Source organism: Gymnodraco acuticeps, unplaced genomic scaffold (genome assembly GCF_902827175.1).
Source record: "Gymnodraco acuticeps unplaced genomic scaffold, fGymAcu1.1, whole genome shotgun sequence".
NCBI lineage: Eukaryota > Metazoa > Chordata > Actinopteri > Perciformes > Bathydraconidae > Gymnodraco > Gymnodraco acuticeps.
In genome coordinates, this window is record NW_022989974.1 from 4,207,485 (window position 1) to 4,221,220 (window position 13,736).

A 13,736-nucleotide genomic window follows, 5' to 3' on the forward strand; every position below is an offset into this window, starting at 1 on the left:
GGGGCCGGAACCATGGCTGCTGGGGTGAGAACTAGGTCTGGAACCATGGCTGCTGGGGCCGGAACCAGGGCCGGAAACATGGCCGCTGGGGCAAGAACTGGGGCTGGAACCATGGCTGCTGGGGCCGTAACTGGAGCCGGAACCATGGCTGCTGGGGGCAGAACTGGGTCTGGAACCATGGCGGCTGGGGCCAGAATTGGGGCCGGAACCATGGCTGCTGGGGCCAGAACTGGGTCTGGAACCATGGCTCTTGGGGCTCGGGCTGCTAGCCTGGACTTCTTTTAGGAGCCGTTTGGAGGCTCTGTGGACCTCCAAAAGCCAGACGAGTTCCAGAGAACGGCTCCTGGACAGGAGCAGGAACTGGGGCAGAAGCAAGGGTTGACTAGAGAGGGGACTAGAGGAGGGACTTGAGTAGGGACTCGAGAAGGGACTAGAGAAGGGACTAGAGAAGGGACTAGAGAAGGGACTAGAGAAGGGATTAGAGAAGGGACTTGGGAAGGGACTAGAGAAGGGACTAGAGAAGGGACTAGAGAGGGGACTAGGGAGGTGACTAGAGGAGGGACTATGGCAGCTGGGGTCAGAGCTGGGTCTGGAACCATGGCTTCTGGGGCTGGAAACATGGCCGGAACCATGGCTGCTGGGGCCAGAACTGGGTCTGGAACCATGGCTGCTGTGGCCAGAACTGGGTCTGGAACCATGGCTGCTGGGGCCAGAACTGGGTCTTGAACCATGGCTGCTGTGGCCAGAACTGGGTCTGGAACCATGGCTGCTGGGGCCAGAACTGGGTCTGGAACCATGGCTGCTGTGGCCAGAACTGGGGCCGGAACCATGGCTACTGGGGCCAGAACTGGGTCTGGAACCATGGCTCTTGGGGCTCGAAACATGGCCGCTGGGGCCGGAACGGGGCCGGAACCATGGCTGTTGGGGCCAGAACTGGGGCCGGAACCATGGCTGCTGGGGTGAGAACTGGGTCTGGAACCATGGCTGCTGGGGCCGGAAACATGGCCGCTGGGGCAAGAACTGGGGCTGGAAACATGGCTGCTGGGGCCGTAACTGGAGCCGGAACCATGGTTGCTGGGGGCAGAACTGGGTCTGGAACCATGGCTGCTGGGGCCAGAACTGGGTCTGGAACCATGGCTCTTGGGGCTCGGGCTGCTAGCCTGGACTTCTTTTAGGAGCCGTTTGGAGGCTCTGTGGACCTCCAAAAGCCAGACGAGTTCCAGAGAACGGCTCCTGGACAGGAGCAGGAACTGGGGCAGAAGCAAGGGTTGACTCCAAACGGAACACACCGATGCGTGTGGTGTCATAATGGGAATTGGGAGGCAGGGAGCCAGCCTGGCTGGGCTAGCAGGCAGGGGATAACACACAGGGAGGAAATCCAAAATCCAGCCAGGTAAGAATTTCACCAAGCCTGGCTTCTCCGTAGTCATCTGGCGCGCCTCTGCCAGAGCAGCCTCTCACTGCTGAACCCCGGACGCTCCCCTCCATCGATGAGAGCTGTTAGCCAAAAAAAAGGAAAAATCCAAATAATTCCTGCTCAAAAGGATCTGCTGGGTCCATATCTGGTTGGTTTGTACTGTTACGGTTGAGTGAAGGAAGCAGGACCAAATGCAGATAACGCTGAAAAAGCCTTTATTTCAAGGATAAATAAAAAATAATTAGGACAAGACAGAACACTCACCGGTGAACACAGTCACAAACAAAAGACGAACCAACACTGAACACAGGAAAAGACAAGACTAAATACAGGGAGGGGTAATCACAAGACGAGAAACAGCCGGGCAGGGGAGGAGAAACATTTGTATTGCACCCTTTACAAATGTTGTTGCAACTTCTTTCTGGTTTTTTATTTGTTTGCTCTATTACCTGATTATTGATTAAATGTAAAAGTAAATTAAGAAGCTCACCAATGTTATATTTTTTCTTTGATTAATCTGTACCTGCTGAGTCTGAGATGCACTGACTTTTACTCTGTCACCATTTTCTAAGATTAACAAAATGGTCTCTCCATATGATTATCCAGCATATTTGATTTCCAGTGAGAAATTATCATTGCAATTTAAAGAGCAGCACATGAGTGATGTTTGATGAAAAGGCAAAAAAAACATAAAACATTTGTTACTAAAATGAAGAAAAAACAGAAATACAACAGAATTGATACAATGAGACATTTCCATGAGATGAGTCAGCCCTTTATTGTGAGAGGATGTTTGCTGGGTGTGAGGATATGGACGCTTGTTGTCCAGGAAGTCACAAAACGTAGCAATTATGGGAGGATGCTTTTTTTTTAATAAGGATATCCTGTGCACACAACCCTGTCGTGTGATTGAGGTAACCAAGGGCATTGAAGAGAACTTATGAGATATTACCATTGTTCCCTGTCACACTTTTGGAGACTATTAAGTTAAGCATCTGTGTTGAATACATTCATTTTAATAGGGGACACAGCAACAAGTCCTGCATACTGTTGATAACTTGTTCTCACTTTATTAAGGCTTCAGTCCTTAGACTTTCATCATGTTTTGTTGCGTTCACAGTATCAATACTGTTAAATAAAGACCAGAAACCTATATAAAACACAGCAGCAAAGGGAAACTCAAAAAAAGAATAATAGGGCCCCTTTAAATCTTTCTAAAAGTTCTGGAATATTTCCTGAGTGCCGGGAGCCTGAATGGCCTTGTTTTTTATATTAGCCAGACTTTGATGTACAGATCAGTCTGCTTCACAAAGCTTTGTATTGTGGCTTTACTCTCTCAGTTATTGAATTATTTTGGCACCACTGCTGTCACTGCTTGCTGTCTCTTTATATATGCTGGCTTCAGTTTGTATCTTTAGCTTGTGATGCTGTGCACAAAGCCATAAAGACAAAGACAAATACACAAACACATATTATGACTTGTATTTTTCATGTTTAATTTATATCTTTTTCCTGGTGGATATTTTTCTGCACTGCACATTACACATAGAGTGTGTGTAAAAAATAAGCCTTTAAGTTATTTAATCCGAGTAGAGTAAGAGCAATGGTCAAAAGTGCTGTTACAGAAGTTTGCATTGCACCAAGAAACTGTATTAATGGTAAATGTACGAGGTGTGACTCGTAAAGCAAATGTACGAGGTAAACACGTACCAATCAGAGCTACTTAATAATAATAAGACCATCCAGACGTACAATACTGCGTGGCTATTATTAAATATTCATGGGTCCAGGTGATGGATTGGCACACTTTTTGCATCTCAAACACTAAGCAGTAAAACAAGCACGGTTGCTATGGTTTCTGGTGTGTTCACCAGATGTTTTCTGTCTTTGTGGAGCACCTGTTTCCTAATAAAGCTCCCTGGGAATTGAAGTGCATCTTCACAGGACACAAACCAGATATATTCACTTTATCTCTCTCCAAGATAAGCCACAGATAACACATGCACTCTCCAAGTAATGGGACTTAATATGTCTAAATGGGGCCTGAGAAACCAGTAACAAATTCACTATTAACCTTATGTTACTGTATATCTGGCCTTAAATCATGTTGTTAATAATTTGTTTATCCATCTGGATATACAGATTCAATTATATTGACCAGAAGACCAGATATACTCACATTTGAATAGCAATGACGTACATTGCAGAGAGGAACAAGTTGTTTTAGGTTTTGGATACACAGAGAAGATTTGTTAGTGGAAAGAAATCATCTTTTTTTTTTGTTCTTGATAAAAATAAAACTATATAAAATACCAGACTTATCTTAGATAACATGCATACAGTAAATAATGTTTATTATGTAAACCGATTTAGCCTTAGAAATGAGGAGACTCCTCACCCAGTATCAGACTAAACTAAGGTTGTTGGAGTTATTGACTGTCACAGTTAATGAAAATGAGCATCTGTAAACTCATAAATGTCCATTCATTTTTTAAATAAGCAATCTAGTAGCCATTGACTCTCTGCAAGGCAATAACCTCATAATAAAAACTAAAGGATTCCAGAAAAACATGAACAATTTGTGCTTAATCTTGTAACACAATTCCTTACCCTTTAAGTATTACATTTCAGTTCACACACACACACACACACACACACACACACACACACACACACACACACACACACACACACACACACACACACACACACACACACACTCCTACACTCATACACATAGCGGCATGTGATCTGTCCTGATGCGTTTTAGTTCCAATGCTGCGCACTGCTGGTCAGGAGCGATACTGCATGTTTATTTCTCCAAAAAACTAATTCATCTGGAAAAATGGGAAAAAAGAAAAATCGTATTTACGCTTACAAAACCTTTTATAAAATAAAGATCAGCTCTATTACTCACAGCATTACATATGTTTTTACTACATATTTGGCCTCCATTTCTACATATTTGACCTCCTGTTGTGAAGAATGTCCCACATATTTTCATACATATTGTCTCCAGATGGAATCACAGTCTAGTCATTTCTAATTTGGAGCTCATTGGCTTCATATTTATAAAACGTTGCTAAGGATAATATCAGTGAAACCAAATGATTCTTCTTTCCTTTTTTTACACCTAAATGTATGATGCACCGACTTAAAATAATCCAAACAGAACAACAACAATATTTAGAGTTTTGTGGTTTTTAACAGCTGGTCAGGATTCAAAGTTGAGTTGTTGTGGTTTTGGGAGTCAAGCTTGTTTGGTTGATTGATAACTCCCCTCAAGTCTCATTTCCTGCAAACAAACACTGCTCAGCTGCATATCTTGCTTATCATGATAGATAGCTCACCCAAAAATATCCTCTTACTTGGATTCTGCCTGTGATGCATATCTAACATGCAGCCACTCTTTTGGGGTCTGTTCGACAGCTTCCTCATTTATAACCACCATTTACTTCATGAAACTATAATTTCTGAATAGTTCCGACCAGCAGATCAGAGAGTTTTGACGTGTGTGCCTTCAAGGAAATATCAATCAATGACACCAAAAACAACATGAAGCCCAAATAAATCCTCTTTCATGATTTCTACCTTTCCCATGCCCACCAAAGAGTGGTCTTACTTGGAAAGGTGGAAGGCCAGGCCAGGAGTGACGCATGGGAACCTCTAAGCAGTGTGGGAAAGTAACTTTGGCCAGGCAGGTCAAAAGTCAGATGTCTGTGAGATATTGCCCAAAAAGTGCTTTTAATACCAGCCTGTAAGGCCTAGTTGTAGGCACCTTGATTCCATATTTATATTAATGACAAATCAAGTAACCATGTGTAATTGGAAAGGGATCGCCCATAGTGATGAACCAACAACAATCATCACCCAATAAAGTGTTTTACCCACTTCTAACACGGGTATGACAACAACTTATAAGGGTGATAAAATATTGTGTCAACAGCTTCTTAAACGTTCTACCAAGTGGCCACAAGATCGATTATTACAGCTTTTAAGTCTCTTGAAGTTGTAAGCGACCATTTGCAACAGTGACAGAGCAACAATATATTAATTTGGAGGTAAAGGACATCCGGTGAATGTAAGTACAGTTTTTTATTTCCTTTTTAAATGCTTCACTTTCTTCACCAGCTAGTCGCTAACTTTGTCTGTCTGCTGGTTGGTGGAGGTAGTTTACAAGTTGTTTCTAACAGCTTTTGATGTAAACAGCTGTCTGCCTTACCAGAAAAGGACACTTTAAGAGCAGTAAGAGTCGACCAACAATTAGCTGTAGGCCAGACAGCTTAACAATGAGTTGACAATCACTATAAAGTCAATGAAAGCTGCAGATTCAGGTTATAATCATCTGTAAGTTTATCATTATTATCAAAAACTTTCCTTGTTTTCACTTTGTCCTTTGATGCAATCTAAATTATATTTTAAATGTTTTATTAAATCTGGTTTGAAAGTAATTAGATTATTTTAAAACATACAGTAGAAGACATTTTGTTTTGTATATTCATTAGTTGCACACAAGTAAACATTATCATTATTATTAATTATAGAGAGTTGAATTATAGGTCAAACTTGATGCAATACAGTGTTTTTGTTGTAAGTAAGTCATCACTGTCTGTCTGGATATACTGCGCCTAACCACTCGATCATTTTCTGGAAACTCTGCCCTTGCTGGCGTCACTCTGACATAAACCCCCACATATCCTACTTGCTGGTCGGTACAGTACTAAAACACGACCTCAACCTGACAGGCCAGATACTCTGTGATCCTGTATAACCCAGTGAGAACCAGGACAGAATGATAAGTTGCTAAGCTTTGTCGGGTCAGAGCACTACGTCACTAAAATATACGGCATGACAAATTGAGCTGTTGATGTTGTAAATCTATTATCTTTCAATTTACACACGGCATCTATTGCACATCTGTCCATCCTGGGAGAGGGATCCCTCCTTGTTTGCTCTCCCTGAGGTTTCTTCCATTTTCCCCATTAAACTGTGGGGTTTCTTTGGAAGTTTTTCCTTGTCCGATGTTAGGGTCCAAGGATAGAGGGTGTCGTATTGTCATATTCTGTACAAACTGTGAAGTCCACTGAGACAAATGTAACATTTGTAATATTGAGCTATATAAATCAACATTGATTGATTGATTGATTGATTGATTGATTGATTGATTGATTGATTGATTGATTGATTGATTGATTGATTGATTGATTGATTGATTGATTGAATAGAGCACACTGCAGGGCTAAGCCACACTGCAGGGCTCAGCCATATGTTATAATATGAACCCATCAACGACCTTGAACTGAAGTTACAGATGTTTCATGTCCTTCCCTCTTGGCCTGTGTTGTGAGAATCAATACTGGAGTGGTAAACAAGCTGCAGTGAACATTGCATGATGAGAGTAATCACAAGCAGAAGGTCAACAGAGAGGTGTAAAACCTGTCCGCTTTACAGATATGGAATCGAAGGCTGTGAGAAAAAGAGACAAGGCAAGCTAAATGTTATCAACTGCAGGACAATCTGCAATTTACATTCAACAATGATAACATTTTCACGAAATCAGCCTTTTTATAAAACCTCATCTAATTAAAGTTATACATAAACAGTTGTGTATAAATCGATGAAGATCAAATTTAATCAAAAGTTTATTTGTAAGCAATTTAAAACAAATAAGTCAACTTTCAATCAATCTAAAAGTTCTCACAGGCCCTGCAGACAAGGTGTCCATCCTACTGACGTCAGCAATATCAGCAGCTCTGCACCCCTGCTTTCTGTCTTCAATGTTTTTCAAGAGGTCAAAGGTCAGACCTCTCACAGGGACCTGGTTATCACAGTAAGGGTTGTGGGACCAAGGCAGAAGGGTAGAGGGGGTTGGGAGGAGGAAAGCAGAGCTTGTTTTCAAGTGGTCACCCCCAGCAGAGCTCCCATCCAGTCAGTGGCATATAGGTGAGGCATATGGGGAAGAGCACTTGGTATAAAGGGAGTCGAGGCAGCAGTACGGGAGGGAGAGCAGCAGCTTTCATATCCGCCATTTTAATAATATTCGATATTCTGGAATTTTCTTAAACCTGGGAAAATCCACTTTGCATATACAGCCTCCATTTCTGGTCTGTATTTTCCACCTGTCATCACCATGGCTCTGTTGATGAATTACTGGATGTTTTTGGTTGCTTTGTTTTCGACAGTGACATGGACCCATGCCTTGAGAAGGTGAGACTTTTACATATAAAACTGTCTTCTTGGCTTGAACAAAACAAGAAGACATAAACAACAAAAATAAACAAAGGAAAACAAATGTTTTATTGGTCAAAGTTATTGTTTTCAGCATTCAGACTAACATATGTTTTTGTTCATTGTTCTTGCTGAGAGCACTGAGAGCAAGCATTCTGGCATTATTAAAGCATCATTGTTAAAATGGGATGGTGACCAGGCATATGTAGTTGATATGTAGTATGGAAATAGTACTTCATGTAAACATAGTATTTCTTCTTTTGTCACAAAGTCTTTACGTTTCTGCCGCAATACATTAATAATGTCTGTTCTGTTTCCAGAATCTCCCTGCACAAGATGCCCTCTATCCGAGAGACACTGAGGGACATGGGTGTTTCTGCAGAGCAGATCCTAAATGAGTTAGCCGAGAAGAGCGCAGACGACAAAAACGGAACTGTTCCCACCCCTCTAACCAACTACTTAGACGTGAGACAATTTTGTGTGCTATATATTTAAAGAACATTTCTGAAAATCTATTGTCTGTTTTATGAAGGCTCAATTTAGTAGAAACCGACATGCTCACATGTAATTTAATTTGATGTCTGCTAAAAAAAGACACTTTAGTTTTGAGGGTTTAAGCAACCATGGGCTTTGAAGCTTGTCTTTGGCAAAACTCCAAACTTCTTACAGAATAAAACAGCAAATACGATTGCCTTTAGATTTAAACTTTTGATTCATGTAATAATTGTATCATCATCAGTGGCATCGTTAAAGACCTCAAATTCAATTTGTGTTAACTGCACAAAAGAAGGATTTGAAAGACATCATCAAACAACATCAACACGACAAAGGAATTAGCTGGTTTAGGAAAGTCAGGAAATAGATCACCATAACTGTATAATTGTATTTATTATCTCTAACAGACCCAGTACTTCGGGGAAATCAGTATTGGCTCTCCACCCCAGTTGTTCAACGTGGTCTTTGACACCGGCTCCGCCAACCTGTGGGTGCCTTCGCAAAGCTGCTCACCTTTCTCCACCGCCTGTTGTAAGTGTCCACGACCCAGAAAATAACTTTTAGTTACAGCTGCAATAAGGCCTTTACAGTTAGAGCAAAAACTCTACTGTTTTGGTACTGTAGCAGGCACCTGTTTTAAAGGAAAAAGCTCTGAAAACCAAGTATTCCACAAATATTCCACTACCTGCTCAGCACCTCTTTGACAGTCTAGCAGCTAACTGGCAAAGAAAGTGCATTACTTAACAGCTAAAGAATGACATATTTTCCTCAGAAGTCGGTGCACACCAAAAGGATAGTGAAAGTTGGGCTCCATTTGCATCTTTGGGTTCAAGAAAAGCACTATAGAAATAACATTTATTATTTATTATTATTTTCAAGTTTCCAAGAAACACATGAAGGATAAAGTCGTATTTGACGGATGTGTAAAATTTCACGATATTAACTTAAATGTGGTTTGCAACTGGTGTGGTTTTTTCCAAAGTGGGCAAAAAACGAAATGTTAATGCAGTTGTAATTGTTATTTTCATATAAATGAGACTCAAGAATCATTGTTTGGTAAAGCTTCCAAACTACTTTGACAACTCAAATGAATTTTGAACTTTTAGTCACTCACAACAGATACGATGCCTCCCAATCTCGCACTTATGTTGAGAACGGAACCGGTTTTTCCATCCAGTATGCTGCAGGGAATGTCAGGGGATTTCTGAGTGAGGATGTGGTTGTGGTAAGTTGTTCATTAAACCAGTTTAAAAACAAAGAATTTGTTTTTTTTCTAACAAACTGTTTCTTTAATGTCCTGCCACGGCCTCCACTCCCAACATGTGACTCTGAGCTTGTGTGCAGGTTGGTGGGATCCCTGTAGTTCAGGTGTTTGCTGAGGCAGCCTCTCTGTCTGCCATGCCCTTCATCTTTGCCAAGTTTGATGGAGTCCTTGGGATGGGTTACCCAAACGTGGCCATCGACGGCATTACTCCCGTGTTTGACGGTATCATGTCTCAGCATGTCCTCACGGAAGAGGTGTTCTCTATCTACTACAGCAGGTGTGTGAAATCCAGTAAACTCATCCAGCTTGTATGAAATAAACAGAAGATAAATCGTTAGATGTGTAAGATGATTGAGACAAAACAAATATTCCACTGCTAGCAAGAACATATAGATTACACTTGTGTTTGTTTTGAATGAAACAACGATTACAAAAATAATAATGATTTAACATAGCTTTGTCAAGAATTTAATTTATTAACTGCAAAATAGAAATATAATAATGTCTTATTAAATATCTGTTATGAAAATGTTGTAATCTTACTGGTAAAGTTGAAGAAAAAATGTTATTAAATTACATCCTATGAGCTGATTTTGGATCTGGTAGATTCAACCGAGTGCTTGAAGAAAATACGTACTCTCTATTTATCAATCTCAGTTTTGTCCATCGAAACCAGTTGAGGAAAAATGGTTCCCTGGGATTTTTCTAGGAAAATTCACAAGTATGAAAGGTCATGGGAGGTCATGGAACGGTTTTTTAAATGTGTTTTCAGGGATCCAAAACACTCCCCAGGTGGAGAGCTGGTTCTTGGTGGCACAGACCCAGATTACTACAGCGGAAACTTTAACTATATGGACACTAAAGAGACTGGCAAATGGGAAGTCAACATGAAAGGGTGAGAATTGTTCTTAATACATAAAACATTATGTGTATTTGCACTCATTGAGAAACAACACGTTTTATTGTGCAACCCTTCATGCTTCCAGGGTTTCTGTGGGTATGGAGATGATGTTTTGTGCGGAGGGCTGCACAGCAGTGATCGACAGCGGCTCATCCTACATTACAGGCCCGGCGTCCTCTGTGTCCGCGCTGATGAAAAACATCGGAGCACACCTGGATGAAAGTGGAGTAAGTTTTTAAGCATGCAACATAGTTTCCCACAGATACGTTAGTCTGTAAAAGAAAAGTCATCAACCCATTATCACCCTTTGATTTGTTTTGTTCATCAGTACAAAGTCAACTGTAACACTGTCAAGATGTTGCCCAGTGTCACTTTCCACCTGGGGGGCCAGGAATACTCTCTCACTTGGGAGGATTATATCTTATGGGTAAGAAGGATGATACATACTGAATCATATTTATATAAACATGCAGTTGTGGAATGCAATCAAGTGCAATCACTCAAGAAGTGTACCTAAATACAGTTTTAAGGAGTTTTTAAAACGTAATACTTCTACTACACTACATGTCAGAAAGGTATATTTATGTGCTGTATTTAACTCACAGCTGCAAATACTTACAACGCATGTTTTAGTTATTTAGCTCATTAGGCTTGGTCAAATTGCTACGAACATATGCTGGAATTTGTGTGGGTTTTAAACCTTACTGCTTATACTTTAAGTACACAAGAAGATTGTACTATTGTATTTTGACTTTTAATTTAAACAGATTATATTTACATTGTGTTGTTGCTGCTTTTACTTAACAAAGTCAAAGTCAACTTTATTGTCAATCTCGAAATATGTTTGTACACACAGAAAGATCGAAATACTGTTTCCCACAGTCCCGACGTATAAAATAACACATTAAAGGTCCCATGACATGGCCATTTCCATTGATCATAATTCCATTGTTGAGGTCTACTAGAATAGATGTACATTGTTCAATGTTCCAAAATCACATTGGTTTCTCATACAGCATCTCTGTATAGTATGTGTATTCACTCTCTGTCCTAAATGGCTTGTTGGAGCTCCTGCCCCCCCCCCTCCCTATGAGGCCACTGTGCTCTGATTGGTCAGCTCGCCCACTCTGTACTGATGAGTCCACCACCGTTACAGCGGCACATCTGTGATTATGTATTACAATGGCGTTTGTTGGCAACCAGAAAATTACACCAGTAATGACAAACAGATGAGAATGCTGCGTGGGGTCTGGGTGCCATGTTGGCGGGACGTTGCGGGGCTCGCTGCTCCACCCTTTGAGGCTCAAGGAGCGGACAGTGTGAGCTGGATTACTGGTGTTGTTTCCTGGTTGCTGCATGGGGTCTGCAAGAGGAGCTCCGCGGATTGGTCCATTTGGACCTGGGTATCGTTACGTCACTATACTCAGGAAGAAAAAAATGGAAAAAGAAAGATCTCCAAAGAGGCGTTCTGGGGCATTGTAGACAGGTATTTTCTGTGTTAGAGTGTTACTCGCTACAGGGTGTACTTTGAGGGTTTGTGACTTTGCAGACCGTTTACATGCAGAAAAAGCTACATAACACACAAGGGAACGGGTAATAACCGGAAAAGCATGTCATGGGACCTTTAAAATACAAGAATACTCAATTACAAAAAAACACAAAATAACCGTTTACTTCAAGTAAGCAGGAACTATTTCCATAGCAGTAATGTAAAGGATCTGAGTGCTTCTTCCATCACTGTATATATGCTTCTCTTATAGTGTCTTGTTATAAATCTGACTTTTCCTTGTGGCTGCAGCAAACCCAGATCGAAGCGGACGTCTGCACCGTCACCTTCAGGGCCTTGGATGTGCCGCCCCCTACAGGTCCCATGTGGATTTTGGGAGCCAACTTCATTGCCCGCTACTACACAGAGTTTGACCGCCGCAATAATCGGATAGGATTTGCTACAGCAGTCTGATGGGAAGATAAACCTAAGCCATGTTGCTCTGTTTTCTTTTTCTCTATCTTTGCTGCTATCTCCTCTTCATCCATTTTTCGCTTCGGTTAGTTTTAACGGTAACTCATGACCAAACTACATCCGTTATATATATATAAAAGGTAAAGAGCAGTGCACATTTAGGAATATCAGCATCTTATATATTGCATTATGTGTAACAAATGCACTGAATGCATTCTAAACGTTTTCTATTTATTTATAAGCCGCATCTTCCAGCAAATGCAAAGTGTGTGTGTGCTGGTGTCTGTGTGTGAGACTGTGCTTAAAATGATCACATAGCTACAGTGGAAAACCATACATGTGTTGTACTGACTTGACAAGAATAAACTTGTTTACATGGATGTAAATTAGACCCAAGCCAGACTGCATTAATAACTGCATTGTTTTCCTACAAATGTGTCTAATGCATTTTGTGACCATGGGAAAGTCAAGTTGAAAACCAATTGCTGTATCACAGTAGTCATGGAAGTATTTTCACAGCGTGATGTGTAATGGTGCTGTTCTCCCACAGAAGTTGCTTCTTTACACTGGGGCTTTATCTTTGGTAGCCATCAGTTACAGTAGGAGTGAGGGACATATATGTTGTCACATATACATTTCTTAAACAAAGTTATTTCTGCTCTATAGTTTTAATGCAACCTGTGGTCCCTTTCACTGAGCAATGGACTTTCTTTCTGTTTTGAAAAAAGCAAACATTTTAAATGTTGTAATCCGAGTAACTCTGTTTAGAGTAAAACTCTTAATTTTTGTATCGCATTGAAGCTCATCATGAAAAGCTCTGAACAACAAAATCCTTAAGGAGTAAACATTCATCTTGGTTTGTGATTTAGGGATCGACCTGAAAAACACGGTTATTTCTGCTTACTTAGCAGGGAGAAGAGGCACAAGATAACAAAACAATAAAGGCACATATTCAGCAGATGCAGTTGTCAGATGTTTTTGTCTAATTTTCTCGAAATTGGTTAAGAAAGTCCTCTCATACTTCAATGATTTGACAGTGAGAGTGCCATATGCTTCCTTCCTCTCACATCCATGAATTGTCCTCTTTTAGATTGTATCTGTTGACAGTCGACAGTGAGGTGAAAGTGCATATCTCTTTACTGGAATTTCATCAACACAATCAGACCATTGCTTAAGCATTTCTTACGATAGGCTATAGTTCAACAAAGCTACTCAGGCTGGAAATGAGCCGCCGCAATCAAAATGAAACCTCTAACTTGTAGTGTGACTGCCAAATATTTGTATAGCTCAAGTCTTGAAACTGATATGCTGCAAAAACGTTCACTCTTGGATAATCACCCTCTCTTGCTTACAAATTCCATCTATTAATAATGGAAGTTTCTAACATGTTGTCATCGTTGCATATTGATGTACTTTTTCATAGTATTTATAAATGTATCATCAATTCAAGCCAAATATCCTTAATCGTCCT

At 40.8% G+C, this 13,736-nt stretch overlaps 1 protein-coding gene across 1 annotated transcript; it reads left to right on the forward strand.

Moving 5' to 3' along the window:
* The first annotated feature begins 7,377 nt into the window (after positions 1-7,377).
* On the forward strand, positions 7,378-13,223 carry ren (renin). The gene is made up of 9 exons (XM_034211102.1): positions 7,378-7,624; positions 7,966-8,110; positions 8,548-8,671; positions 9,247-9,365; positions 9,485-9,681; positions 10,177-10,299; positions 10,391-10,532; positions 10,634-10,732; positions 12,104-13,223. The coding sequence occupies exons 1-9, from the start codon at positions 7,548-7,550 to the stop codon at positions 12,263-12,265; spliced, it is 1,188 nt and encodes a 395-aa protein (XP_034066993.1). The 5' UTR covers positions 7,378-7,547; the 3' UTR covers positions 12,266-13,223.
* The last annotated feature ends 513 nt before the right edge of the window (positions 13,224-13,736 follow it).

What these genes read in the sequence shown, in the direction of transcription:
- ren (XM_034211102.1), top strand. Translation starts at nt 7,548, where the DNA reads ATGGCTCTGTTGATGAATTACTGGATGTTTTTGGTTGCTTTGTTTTCG. An exon ending in ACCTTTCTCCACCGCCTGTT is followed by an intron (nt 8,672 to 9,246) that starts GTAAGTGTCCAC and finishes TTGAACTTTTAG; the next exon opens with TCACTCACAACAGATACGAT. An exon ending in CACACCTGGATGAAAGTGGA is followed by an intron (nt 10,533 to 10,633) that starts GTAAGTTTTTAA and finishes TTTGTTCATCAG; the next exon opens with TACAAAGTCAACTGTAACAC.